The sequence below is a fragment of the Gigantopelta aegis genome, chromosome 3, assembly GCF_016097555.1.
Source record: "Gigantopelta aegis isolate Gae_Host chromosome 3, Gae_host_genome, whole genome shotgun sequence".
NCBI classification, from domain to species: Eukaryota; Metazoa; Mollusca; class Gastropoda; order Neomphalida; family Peltospiridae; genus Gigantopelta; species Gigantopelta aegis.
The window spans coordinates 33064187-33077929 of NC_054701.1; the positions used below are offsets into that span (position 1 = coordinate 33064187).

At 36.4% G+C, this 13743-nt stretch overlaps 1 protein-coding gene across 1 annotated transcript in view; it reads left to right on the forward strand.

Annotated features, from left to right (window-relative positions):
* Positions 1-293: 293 nt before the first annotated feature.
* Positions 294-13743, forward strand: part of LOC121367909 (N-alpha-acetyltransferase 25, NatB auxiliary subunit-like) — a 48320-nt gene continuing 34870 nt past the window's right edge. Inside the window, exons 1-8 of the mRNA XM_041492358.1 lie at positions 294-348; positions 3344-3429; positions 3827-3965; positions 4881-5077; positions 5619-5724; positions 7109-7189; positions 8662-8773; positions 10940-11026. Of these exons, the coding sequence (XP_041348292.1) occupies positions 294-348; positions 3344-3429; positions 3827-3965; positions 4881-5077; positions 5619-5724; positions 7109-7189; positions 8662-8773; positions 10940-11026 (863 nt within the window). The remainder of the gene's footprint in view (positions 349-3343; positions 3430-3826; positions 3966-4880; positions 5078-5618; positions 5725-7108; positions 7190-8661; positions 8774-10939; positions 11027-13743) is intronic.

Genomic DNA, 13743 nt, shown 5'->3' on the forward strand with positions numbered 1-13743 from the left:
CGCCGGTTCCGAAAATTGGGGAGATCGAATAATCTACAATGTTGAATGTAACAATGAACTGTCAAGCCTGTATTTGAACGACGTTTGTGAGTTTGTCCCTTATATCCTTAAAGGAATTAAGGCTCCCAAAATATATATCCATCCCTTATAATAATTACAATAATAAAAAATAAAAATAGCAAACAAAATAACAACCACACTTGTACATGTGTTTCTTCCTGTTTTGTTACTAAATTTAGATTGATCTACAACTCACGCGTGGTTTCAAATCTGTACGAGAGTTTGTAACCAAAATGTCGTCTCGTAGCCATGTGGTAGTTAGTGAAAGAAGATTAAGGCCAATTTATGGTGATTTCATAATTTTTAAAACACTTAGTTTGCATTCATTATCAGGCCAAAACATCTAAGAAATTTATACAATTGTTAGATTACAAAATAGCACGTAGTTCTTCAAACTATCACATTGATGTTGTTGCGGAATACATTCTATTTCCTAATTTCCAGTTAACCAGAATCGTCCTTTACCAAATGGTATCTGAACTGATTATAATCAGCAACCAATCTTTAGGTAGCCCCAGAATTTGCAAAAATAATGTGGGCCTCACTAATCTTTATAGCATTCTCATGTCCAACGATTTCCTAAAATATGCTCCATGGTGATTTATATAAAATTTACTTTAAAAAAATAAAGTGTCCAGGCCAGGCCCCATGCCACCGTGGGGGGTGGGATTTAGTTCAGTCGGTTTATGGCTTGCATGAGGTGCTTTTATTGCAGGATCAAACCACTTAAGTGAATCTATTCAACTGATTAGATTTTTTCTTGTTCCAACCAGTGTACCACAACTGGTCAAAGACTGGTATGTGCTTTCCTGCATCTTGGAAAGTGCATATAAAAGATCCCTTGCTGCTAATGGAAAAATGTATCGGGTTGCCTCTAGGGGTTTCATGATGCACAGATGCGTTGATACATATCTCAGGGCACTATTTCATGAAAACCGTCGTTCTGTTCTTGTGTCGGTTACGCAACTTTAAAATCATGAGAACAACTAATTGGTTATGTGGTGAACAATTACTTCATTAATACTCACATGAACTGACTTACAGTTGTGTAAACTTAAGATTTTGAAATATTGTCCTCTGTATCTTAATTCCTTATTGATCTACCAACACCCAATTTCTATTATGATGTACTTATTCAGTTATTGGTAAGTTAAATCTGTCACGGAAAGACAGTGAAGTGGACAGGGAACATGTTCCTGCTTATATCAATGTATCTATGATGTGGTTTTGTATGACACCTAATAGCCGATCTCTATTTTTATGCTGGGGTGTCGTTAAACATTCATTAATTTATTTTATGATGTGGTATTTCTATATTAAAACTTTGTTTAATTAGTGTTTCCCTTTTATCATGTTTATTTCTTATTTTTAAATCACTTCACCTAAACTTCTTGTTTTACGGGGGAAGCACCATGAATGAGGTATTTTAATACGAATCGTATCGTGGCTTACATATTGTATCATGATGTAGGTGTATCGTGACACCTCTAGTTTTCTCTGATGACTACAAGTCTGATTTACCAAATGTTTGAGATCCAATAGCCGATGTTTAATTTGATCAATGTGCTCGAGTGGTATTGTTAAATAAAACAAACCTTAACCTACCATCGCGCAAGGCTTCTAGATTATGGTAGCCCTACTCCCATGGCTAGTGATATTCAGTGTTGGGTTAGTAAATAATTACTATAACTAGCCCGATGGCTAGTGGAAAAAAAAACCCTTGTAAAATGCAGCATTTACATATTTTGTAAATATGAATATCCTGCCCCCTCTTTCCACCCCAATCTAAGGATTTTTAAGCTCAATCTCTATCTTTAGGTGACATATCTGATTATTATTATTAGTAAAATTGTATTTATTTAAAGTAGGGCTAGTGAATATTTAATCATGGCTAGTACATTTTTAAAATCACTGATCCCATGGCTAGTGGATTTTTATAAAATTCTAGAAGCCCTGCATTGCAACTTTATTTAGTTTTTTTCTATGATCGCCAGACCATTTCACGATGCGGCGTAGCTTGCTGTCATAAATTACGGTTGAAATTAACAATTGGTACGAGGTAGATGTAAGCCACTATCATAGATGTTAAATGGCAGTTAAATAAAAATACTTGTTTATCAACTGTCAATATGAATGCGATTGATTCATTCGATGAAGATGGAAATAAAAGGAACAGAAAAATGTTATCCCACAGTAGGGGAACACTTAAAAAAAACCTTTGATGTTTTTCAGATATCTTAAAATCGGTTTATCAAAACGAATACCCGTGAATGTCAGACCGACAATATCTCCGTTTTAGCATTTTTATTAAAATAATTAATATTATTAAAACTTTGATCGGTTTATCAAAACGAATACCCGTGAATGTCAGACCGACAATATCTCCGTTTTAGCTGAACTGCATTTTAACTAACAGTACATAAAAGATACGGCAGCTTGTACATCATACCAACTTTCCAGTACCAGATACTGAAGGGCAAAATAAGGGATAGGTATTTCCAGAAAGTCCAATAGCAGCAAGAGATCTTTTATATATGTACCATCTCACAGACGGGATAGCATGTACCATGGCCTTTGTACATACCGTAGTGGTGCACTGGTGGAAACAAGAAATAGCCCAATGAGCCCCAGACGGGGATCAATCCTAGACTGATCATGCATCAGCCGAGTGCTTGGAACCTATTAACAACTTACCGGTATATAATCTGTATGGTATACATGCATTGAGTTTGGGGATTTTATTTTAGGATTCCTCCAGAATCATAAGCATGATTTGATAGATATTGATATTTTGGGATTCCGCCAGAATCATAAGCGTGATTTGATAGATATTGATATTTTGGGATTCCACCAGAATCATAAGCATGATTTGATAGATATTGATATTTTGGGATTCCGTCTTATAATCTTATGCTTTTGACTCAAAGCACGGAATCATGCTAAAATCACAGCCTGGTATATACAATTTTATTTATTTATTTATACTTTTGCCCATGTTTACGTGGCTATGATTTTCATTTCTATGGAAACCCCTACATATGCATGTATATCAGTTTATGTTACTTTTTTGTTAGACATGGAATAGTCGGTTTTAAAATGTGCTGAGGGTAAAATAATTATTTTCCTTTCCAAATAGCTGTATAGTTAAAAAAATTAACAGGTATCATTAAACCAGGATTCGTTTCCTTTTCTGGTAGTCTTGTTTGAATTGCGAGTTGTATTCATTGTGATGCCCATAAATTCTGTTGCCTGTTACTTATTTTGATTGCTTTGTTTTTGATAGACTGTTTGGACAATGGTAACAACAAGAAGGCTATTCAGGAAGCTGATAAAGTTCTCAAGAAACAGAAAAACTTCCAGTGTGCCAAGGTTGGTACATGTAGGCGGTCTTTCAACAATTATGTAATACTTCAGTAGATGGAATGGGGTAGCATTATAAGATATTAGAAGGGAGGGAAGTGGGTTTTTTTATTCAGTTGCCTAACATTTTCAAAATAATGTCTCATTCTTATTGATACAGTAAAATTCATTTAGGTTTTTTGAAGTTGATTTACAGTTAATTTCCAGTCTAGCATTTATTACCAAATAAATGAAACAAAAATATAAAGAAAAATTCAATAACATCAGTCAAATTAAGTCACAAGGACATGGAATGGATTGGGGAGGATGACAGATGTTACATAATTTTTAATAGGGGGAGTTGTCTCAGTGTCATGTTACTCCCAGTTTATAAATGAACAGATTATTGTAAATATTTGTTTTGCAGGTATTAAAAGCTTTGGCATTGTTAAGATTGGGTCGACATGACGAGAGTTCTACAATCCTGCAGGAGGTTCATGCAGAACACCCAGATAATGAAGCGACGCTACAAGCAATGTCAATATGCTACAGAGAGGTTCACAAATGTAGGTTGCTAGCGATAGACAATATTAAACAACACAGTTGAAGAGTGTTTTTACAAAACTCAGTTAAGTCCAAAATTGGGGAAAACAAAGATCAATGCATCAATTGCTTGTTGCATACACTCTGCAAGGCTGTGTGCAGAATGATTATCATAAAATAATCAAATTTGTTTTGTGTGTTATGTGTACTTTAGAGTAGTCTGATTGGTCAAAAGGTGCTTACTTTTTTGTATTCATATCTCTATGAATCTGAAAACATTTAGCTAAATACACACACACACCGCCTTACTCGCACTACTTTTCTGCAACTAGCTGGATTATTCAGGTGAACATATTTTGAAGAAAACACATGAAAAGTTCAAAAAGCAATAAAATTGTGACAGAGATACCACATAATATATACCACATTGCTAATGAAATGTGATTTGGATTGTGGGCAAAGAAATGTAGTAAAGTTCACATCTAAAACTTAATTGTGTTGATGGAAATTAATCGATTCCCATGACATTGTACATGTAAATGTTTGACACATTTCCTTCATTCACATTCATAAAGTATAAACTGAACACGAATAAGACAATTCCTTCCAATATAACTAAACATTCGACTTTTACACTGCTAAATCTTGTGAAAACAAGCTGGTTAATTTGTACAATTTCTCAGCTGTTTTGTGATCTTTAGTACCAGCTTCCTTTGGCAATAATTATCAGTTTTGTGAATGTGTTGACCTAGCCGGCAATATTTAACAAATAGGCTTCTACTTTCTCACTGTATAATTAATAACATTTGGAATTCACCGACTTTCAAGGCATATTCTCTGATAGAAATGGGTCATTTATTGCTTTGTGTTACAATAAAACTTTTGGTTTTAAATGTGTATTATATTCCTGTTGTAAACTTGATTGGTTTATTTTGCAGTGGATTTGATTGCCGACTTGTATGAAAATGCCCACAAGTCGAGGCCTGATCATGAGGAGATTTTGTCCTGTTTGTTCATGGCACACGTACGACTTGGAGACTACAAGAAACAGCAACAGACGGCAATGCTGCTGCACAAACTGAAACCACAGAAAAACCCTTATTACTTCTGGGCAATAATGAGTATTGTCATGCAGGTATTGTTTAGGAAAAACTGTTCATTACCTCGGTGCTCAAGCAAAATGGAGATTTTTTGTAATACCCACCCAAAGCAAATGAACCAGGGGTAGTATATTTCAGTCTGTCAGACCCTGCTTAAAATGGGGCCATTTTAATTGTCTATACATTTCTAGTTTTTATTGGCATTTTTTTTCTCAACGGCATATATTGTAATTATTATAAAAAGTTGTAACTTGGCATTTAATTGGATAATTTTAGTAACAAATGGAACCAGTGAATGTACCGTTGAAAAGGGCAAATGATCGCAGTCGCTCGCTGGACTGGCTTTTTAGCTTGATGTTGGATGAATGTGATGTGATAGAAGATGATGGTACCAGTCAAATAGTTTGCAAGTGCTCAGCTTTCTAAACACTCACCACAAATATCGTTTGGAAAAGTAAAAAACCCTAAAACAACTGGCATGACACTTTTTAAATTAAATTGCTTACTGCTTGTTTATTTTCTATAGTAGAATACTATTCTGCTCTTTGGAGTCTTTCAAGAATTAATTCCGTTTAGGCGTACAGCTGTCAAGATGAGAAACTGGCAGCCTCGATGTACCTTCCCCTTGCCGAACGGATGACAAAGAAATACATCACTGATGGAAAAATAGAAGCAGAAGCAGGTATACTCTACAAAGATCATGTCTTCGGTACAATCATAGGTTTTTGGCTCAAACACAGTGTAATGCATTTTGTGATAGCCGATGTGTATTTTTGTGCTGTGGTGTCGTTAAACATTCATTCATTCTTACATCATTTCAATTCCATCTGTAACTAGGGTTAAAACATTTATTATAAATTTTAATTTTACTTATCTGTGATAGCGGTATTTTTTGCACAGCGCTTTACGCTGTTTTATTATAAATATTGCATTTTTATGCCGATGTCTTTCCTTTATAAATTGGTTTAGTCACCTTGAATTTTATTTAAAATGTTACCTTCCTTACCTGTGATATTTATATTTTTGCTCAGCTCTTTATATCGTAATTAAACATGAATTTTTATATTCACATTGATTCATTTATTTATTGACTTGTTTGACACCCAATAGCCGATTTATTATTTGTGTATTGTTATGCTTTAATTCATTCATTCATTCATTCTTTCATTCATTTTTTATTTTGTTTTTACAGTCCAACTCATACCCTATGCATGTTATTTACATCAGGGTTCGCACGGGGCGCCAAAGTCTCGAATGTTCTTGAATTTGATTTTTTCGTTCGAGTACCCTCGAATGTTCTTGAATTTGACTGGATGTTCTTGAATCTGATTTTCACGAATTTTCATGCACGTAACTAACAATTTGTATGACGGGATAATATTTATTGGCATTTTGTCAAACAATCATTACTAATGTTTGTATAAAAAAATCGGTGAATTGTGTCAAACAAAATAGCGGAGATCCGGGAATTGATGAATTAGTGGTAGTTTGATTCAGTAGATAGTGCCACCTGATATAGGCTAATGCTACATTTTCTATTGGTTCGTTCAAGAGCGAATGTCCAATCAGGGCCGTGTTTGCTTTTTATTTTCTACGCGACGCCATTTGGATTTTTAATTCGCACATGTTGGAAGTTTCTTGGAATGTTTTCGATCATGCCTCGCCAACATGGAAGTTGCATGGAGTGGCTTGTCGATCCCAAATATAAAGATTGGATAGTGAAAGATCGCGCAGATGACAAGGTTGCAGTATGCAATCTTTGCAAGAAACAGTTAAGCATTTTGAATGCTGGGAAGTATGCTTTAGAAAGCCACACGAAGTCAGACCTGCATAAGAAACTCCTAAAATGTTCTTGAAAAAGTTCTATTTCCCCCCCGCAAATGTTCTTGAATTTGATTTCACACTTTCTGTACGAACCCTGATTTAGATGTTCTTTCTGCTACACAGTAATTAATGTACAATACATCATCCTGGCTTTTCATTAAGATACATATAAGGTATCCAAGTCCTAAAAAAAACAAATCAATTTCTTTTGAATATCTTCATCATTTTGTTAACTTTTCCAGAAGTGTTGCTGTACTTGATGATTCTAGACCTTTTAAAGAGATGGGATGAAGCTGTAGAGTTATTGGAAGGTCCTCTCGGAGGTAAGTTGTAGTGTGTTCCGAAACAATATAAACCAGTGGCTTTGTGGTATGTACTGTCATGTTTGTGAGAAAGGTGTATTTTCTTGATCAAGTATCACAGTTCCCATATGTTAGATATCTAACAGCTACTGATTGGATTTAACAATGTAGCAGCTTTCTGAAATCACCATCTGATGACATGATTGATAGTATCATACAATAGATGGACTGAACAAATTTAAATACTTAACAGAGAATATAGTGGTGTCTGAAGGCAGATTAATAAATCAGTAAGAAATAAGAAACCATGGTTGTGTTCAGCCAGACAGAGCAGGAAAATGTGAGCTAGACTGGTTTAAAAGTGCTTTGTGTTATATCTAAGTGACCACATTGAGAACCCATCAAATAGCTTGGTGTCTCAAGGCAAGCTACTTTCAAACAATGTAATGAATGTTTTAATTCAGACTTCACCTAAATTACATTTCAGGGCTTTAGATCTCAATAATTTTGGCACAATGGGGACTTTCGTCTTTTCTGAGCGCAGGAAGGTCGTTTTAGTTCAGTACTGTCATTAAATGCATATTGTCACAGACCACTGACCTATTACATGGCCTAGCAAAGTATTACCTGAAAATATATATATTTGATTTTTCCCTAAATGTACTTTATTCAACCATCTATGTAACCACCATACTCCACTTATTCATGATATTTTGTAAAAAATAATTGAATTATGGCAATGGTCCATAATTCAAAAACTAACATTGCTGAGAGGGTTGATATGGATATCACTCCATCATGGTGTAGTTAAAGTGATGCAATAGCTAGATTTGGTCTGCAAAAATTAATGTAATTTTAATTTATTATCCATTTTTAGAGAAATAAGGTCCTTAAATCTGTGACAGTATGCCTTTAACACCTGATGGAAAGTTGTCAATATTTACAAATGCATTTCAAGTTATGCAATTAAACGTAACATTTCCTTGGTTTTGAGGTGAAATATTTTTAGGTCAGCATGTTTGTAGTTAATTTGGGCATCTATGTTTTGGGCACAACATTTATCGCCTCGACTTTGATACAAAGCAATCTTTTATTTTAATTTGGCGAAAACATTTCATGTATTAATTGACATTTTAAAGAAAATAATTGTTGATTTTTCAAGTTTAATAGACAATTTGGCGAAATATTTTGCTCACCCAGAGCTAGCCTTGAAAGCCCTACATACTGTGGTCTTCGACATGCCCGTTAGAAAGCACAGGTTGGACTATGTGGTAATCCTCCCAACAAAGGCAGCTGCACTAGCTCCGGTTTGGAGCTGGTGGTGAGTGGGGTATAAATGCTGTATCTACCAGCCTTAAAACAAATCATATATAATGTGTACCATGATGTCTAGACTTACGGCAATAGTGATTGTGTCTTGATAAATGGTCCTGAGCAATTGATGCATTGGGTTGTAGTGCTGAAGTAACTTCTTTCTTTTTTTTCAATTGTAGTTCAGTTTGTGAATGAACTGAACTTCCGAGCAGTCCAGTTGGCTGAGCTGTACAAGAAGTTAGAAAGATGGCCTAAGGCGAATGCAGCATACAGACAGTTAATACAAGACAGGTATGTGACCCACATTTTTATCAACCCTTAAAAATGCTGTTTCTAATTTTATATAACCAAGTCAGCATCTTGGCTGAGAAAAGCAGGAGTCTTAATTCTGTGTAACATCCCTGTGGACATTATCCATTGGAATTTAGCAGTTTATCATCTGTGTTTGATATATAAATATATATATATATATATATATATGTATATATGTATATATACTCTTCAAAAGAAGAAACGCAAAACCACATTGTCGTAACATTTGGAGAACTGATTTAATTATTGAATGGTGAGTCCGATAATTACCAAATGTTGCAGGATTGTTCACAATTCACTCTAGTCCATTGTGAGTAAGTGATAGGACACACCACCAAGGTCAAGGTCATCTGGAGTCAATACCGGGTGTGGCCTCCGCGTGTGTTGACAACTGCCTGGCACCGCCTGCCCATTGAAGCAACCAGAGTACGGATGACGTCCCGGGGGATGGTGGCCCACTCGGCCTGCAAGGCTGCTGCCAGCTCGGGCAGGGTCTGGGGCTGTGGTTGTCGCTGTCGGAGGCATCGGTCCAACTCGTCCCATAGATGCTCAATTGGGTTCAAATCAGGTGATGTCGATGGCCAAGGAAGGACATTAATGTTGTTGTTCTGTAGGAAAGCCGTTGTGAGACGTGCTGTGTGAGGCCTGGCGTTGTCATGTTGGAACACTGCGTTGGCGTTGGCCATAACTGGAACGATGTGTGGCCGGAGGATCTGGTCAATGTAGCCCTGTGCATTCAGGTTGCCCTGCACGTGGACCAGGTCAGTTCTGCCAGTGTGTGAGATGGCTGCCCACACCATGACACTACCCCCGCCGAATCTGTCCACTTCCTGCACGCAGTTTGCCGCATAACGTTCACCACGACGCCTATACACGCGACATCTTCCATCATGACGTCGGAGCAGAAATCGGGACTCGTCACTGAACCACACCTGTCTCCATCGCAGTTGAGGCCATTGTCGATGAATCTGGCACCACTGCAGTCGGAGTCGACGGTGTTGTGGTGTTAAGATGACACCTCGAACTGGACGTCTGGCACGAATTCCTACCTCACGTAGGCGGTTCCGTACGGTCTGGTCGGATATCCTGCGCAAACCTGGTATTGCTGCGGCTGTGGAGATGGCAGTAGTCAATCGTTCCCGAAGGTGGCGTACCTGGATGTAGCGGTCCTGCCCGGGGGTAGTGACCCGTGGTCGACCGGATCTAGGGAGGTCACGTGTTGATCCATGTTGCTGGTAACGGTCCCACAGTCTGGAGATGGTGCTTGGGGACACATGAAATGCCCTGGCAACGGCCGTTCTGGATTCGCCTGCGTCTAGTCGGCCGATGGCATTGTTTCTCTGCGGTTCACTGAGACGTGGCATGTCCTGGATTGTCAACTGTCGGCCAGATACAGAGGCCAGGCAAGCGAACACCCTGCACTTTTATACTGTCGGTGTTCATGTTGCACGTGCAGACAACGCATGTGCAGTGGTGACATGGTTTGCACGTGGCTGCGTTTTTGCGAATATTCACATTTTGGAACTTTATTGTACAGTAGCTGCGTTTTATCGAATGTAACCGTGGGAATGTGTTTGGGACATGCAATGACCTTATATTCACAAAGCATGAACCGGTAGGAAACATAAAATCGGAGTTATAACCCATTTGTACCCTTTTGCGTTTCTTTTTTTGAAGAGTATATATAGTTGGATTTTGTTAGGTTTGTATAGCACAGAAATATTTTGTGGACTTACTGAGTCATGTTTTGACTAGTTTTACAGATGGTAAAATTTTTAATAACTAAATAACAGCCAAGCAGCCAAGAAAAGGATTTGATGGAATCATTAGTATTTTGAACCAAATGAGTATTTACCTTCAAATTAGGAAAACAATTGTTTTAAGATATATTGATGAAAATAAATAAGGGAACACATAAAATACTCACAGTAAACCCTCATCCATAGCATCAGGAAGTTAACATCTGTGCATTTTATGTTGGCATAACTACTCTTGCATAACCGTGAATTAAATTTATTATCAAATAACACCAGTTTAGTTCATTCTTATTTATGTTTTCTGTGCTTCTCCCATTATATTTTGTGTATCAGAATTTTAAATGTCATAATATCATTGTGAGTTGTTTTCTGTTTTTTTTTTCAAAAGTCCTGATCACTGGCAGTTCTGGAAAGAATACCTGGATTCTGCATTTCATCTCATTGACAGTAAAGAAACTGTTGAAAAATCAGACAGGTAAAGAATTCACACCATAAAAATTTTTGTTCTTAGAGAAAGAAACTTGTCTAGTGACATATTTGCAACTAACATTATATGTAAGGGTATATAAGCCACAACAATATCTTATAATCAGTATTATTCCCCAAAGGCCTTGTGTTTTTTTAAAACAAAATCCCAATCTGAATGCAGCGCTCAATTTTTACGGTCGTCTGGTCGTCTGTGATGACCTAATATTCAGTCTGGCAATTTAATACTATGATGCTAGTTGCCCATCCGACCACTAACATTTTTAAACGGCAAGTTGTGTCCCATAATAATGTGCAGTTTCCTTGCCCACAATCGCGTTTAAACTGTCGTTATCTAAAGCCAGGAGTTTAAAAATCCCATCGCCCGACGCCCGTGCCAAGTGGAATTTTCATGCCGGGCAAGTAATTATGTTAACTGCATATGCCCGATATAATTAACACCTTTTTTTTTTTTTTTTTTACAAATCTCAGTAAAACCTTTGGAAAGAGTTCTGATCATTTGAGCATTTACATAGCTCTAAGGAGAACTAACTCTAAATGCTGGAACGATTGGAACTCTTGCCAACGCGTTAACACCAAAACGCATAACAATGTGTTGAAAAGTTCAATAACAACTTTAGAGTTATTCCCCTTTTACTATCGACTAAGATCGGTAATTTCCGCCACTGAACGTTTGACTGAATTCGTACAAGTAATCAGTTCGATGATATTCAAACTTGGAAATGGCATCCAATATGCTTTACAGCTTATGTATAAGGGAATGTCCGAGTAACTCTTCATTCCTGAAAAATAATGGAGACGAGTCCCATTATTTTTCAGGAATGGAGAGTTACGAGGATATTCCCCTACTTAAAATACACAACTGAGTAATAATTTTATGTGAATATATGTTAGTATGGAAATTAACACTAATGATTTTAGTGGGTTAATTAAGTAAGGTTTCATCTCTCCATTACTGAAAAATAATGGAGCGTTGAGACAATACTGTGACTTCGCAGGTGTATTTTAAATAAAAATAAAATATCCATGCCTTGTGAATGCAATCAAAATGTTTAATCCTTACAAAAATTGTCATATTCAAATTATATTAGACGTTAACGCGGTGGACTCTGGAATCTATTCTTTGCAAATGAACGGGGTTGTAAAGCACGCTTATAATTTCTGAGTTCACTTGAACAAAGCATAAATATTATGAACTGTGTTCTTATAAACGTTACAAGATATTTTAGTTTAGATATCATAAACCTTGTAGCAAAAACATACTTAATGTTTTTCAGTACTTTGCAAATGTAAATCTACGTCCATATAAAATGAACGGGTAAGGTGAAGTTAGCTTTCATTAGCCCTACGTCAAAATCGTGACAAGTTAGATTTCATTAGCCCTACGCCATAATCATGATGGTGCGATTCTCTCTAAGCATAAACGAATATATTAATATTTTCTGCTTTATTAATAGTTTTTAACAAATAAATTATGCTCAATAAATTAAAAATACAAGGCTGCAATCGATGTACACCCCGTCCCTTTCTGTTGTTTACCAAACATGCAGTTTTTAAAAACATAAACAGAGCTCATGTTGACTTTGATCCCAGCCACGGCTGTTTGCGAGACTTTTCTCAGCTATAAACAGGGTAAAAACATCCCAGAGAAGTGTTTTGGGGCAGAGAATGTTAAATAATATACTCACAATAATGAAACATGGGCCAAAATCCATAAACATTTTTCAACCAATGCCAGCCATAAAAGAATGGCCCACAAGTGGAAAGGGTTCTCGCCACATCCACGGCCACTAATGCATACATCGACACAATAATTATGTTGAGATGAACAAGTGGACACTACCAAACAAATAAAGTTTAAATCAACAAATGGACACTATTTAAAAACTAAAGTTTAAATCAACAAATAGAGAAGACAGTGGATACTACTGGACAGACATATACATTTAGTACTTTCTGATTAAGTGTTGTAACCTATTGGCAAAATTCTTTATTTGTGCAATCAAACCAATTACTTTCAGTATTATTACATTATTAAGCACTGTATTAAATTAAATAAGAGTAACACAATTGGTTACCTTAAGAAGTATGGGCAAGTGGAAAAATATATGGGGCAAGTGAATATCTGATTGGCACTTGCCCTGTGGCAAGTAATTTTTTTGAAAATGTTTGAACCCCTGAAAGCGTCAGTCAATCAGTCAAAATCACATGGGTTTGTTTGCCACTCGGATCTCCTAAGCTGATTTTGTGAGATATCGTGAAAAATCGTAATTGGCTGAAGTATTCCGAATAGGAAACATTCCAGTGCATTCTGATGCTGACTGTTTCTAATCAGGGTTCGCACGCCTCATGGAAAACATGGAAAGTCATGGAATTTGGAAAACCAGAAAAACTATGATTTTTAATAAAAACCATGCAAAGTCATGGAAAATCATAATATCGCATCCACGCTGAAAAAAACAAACAACATTTTAATAATAAAAAAGTTATTTTTAGATCGGTAATTCCGCTCATCGTCTCGAATTCCCAAACTGGTTCTGGCTTGAATTTATCATACGACTGGTATTTGTATAGCTATTACGCATTACATTCAGGCATATTGCATGCGACAGAGAATTAGTCATGTACAACTGGTATTTGAATTGCTTTTACGGCATTACATTACACACATAATAGACATAGTATGACAAATATTTTAAAAAGCCA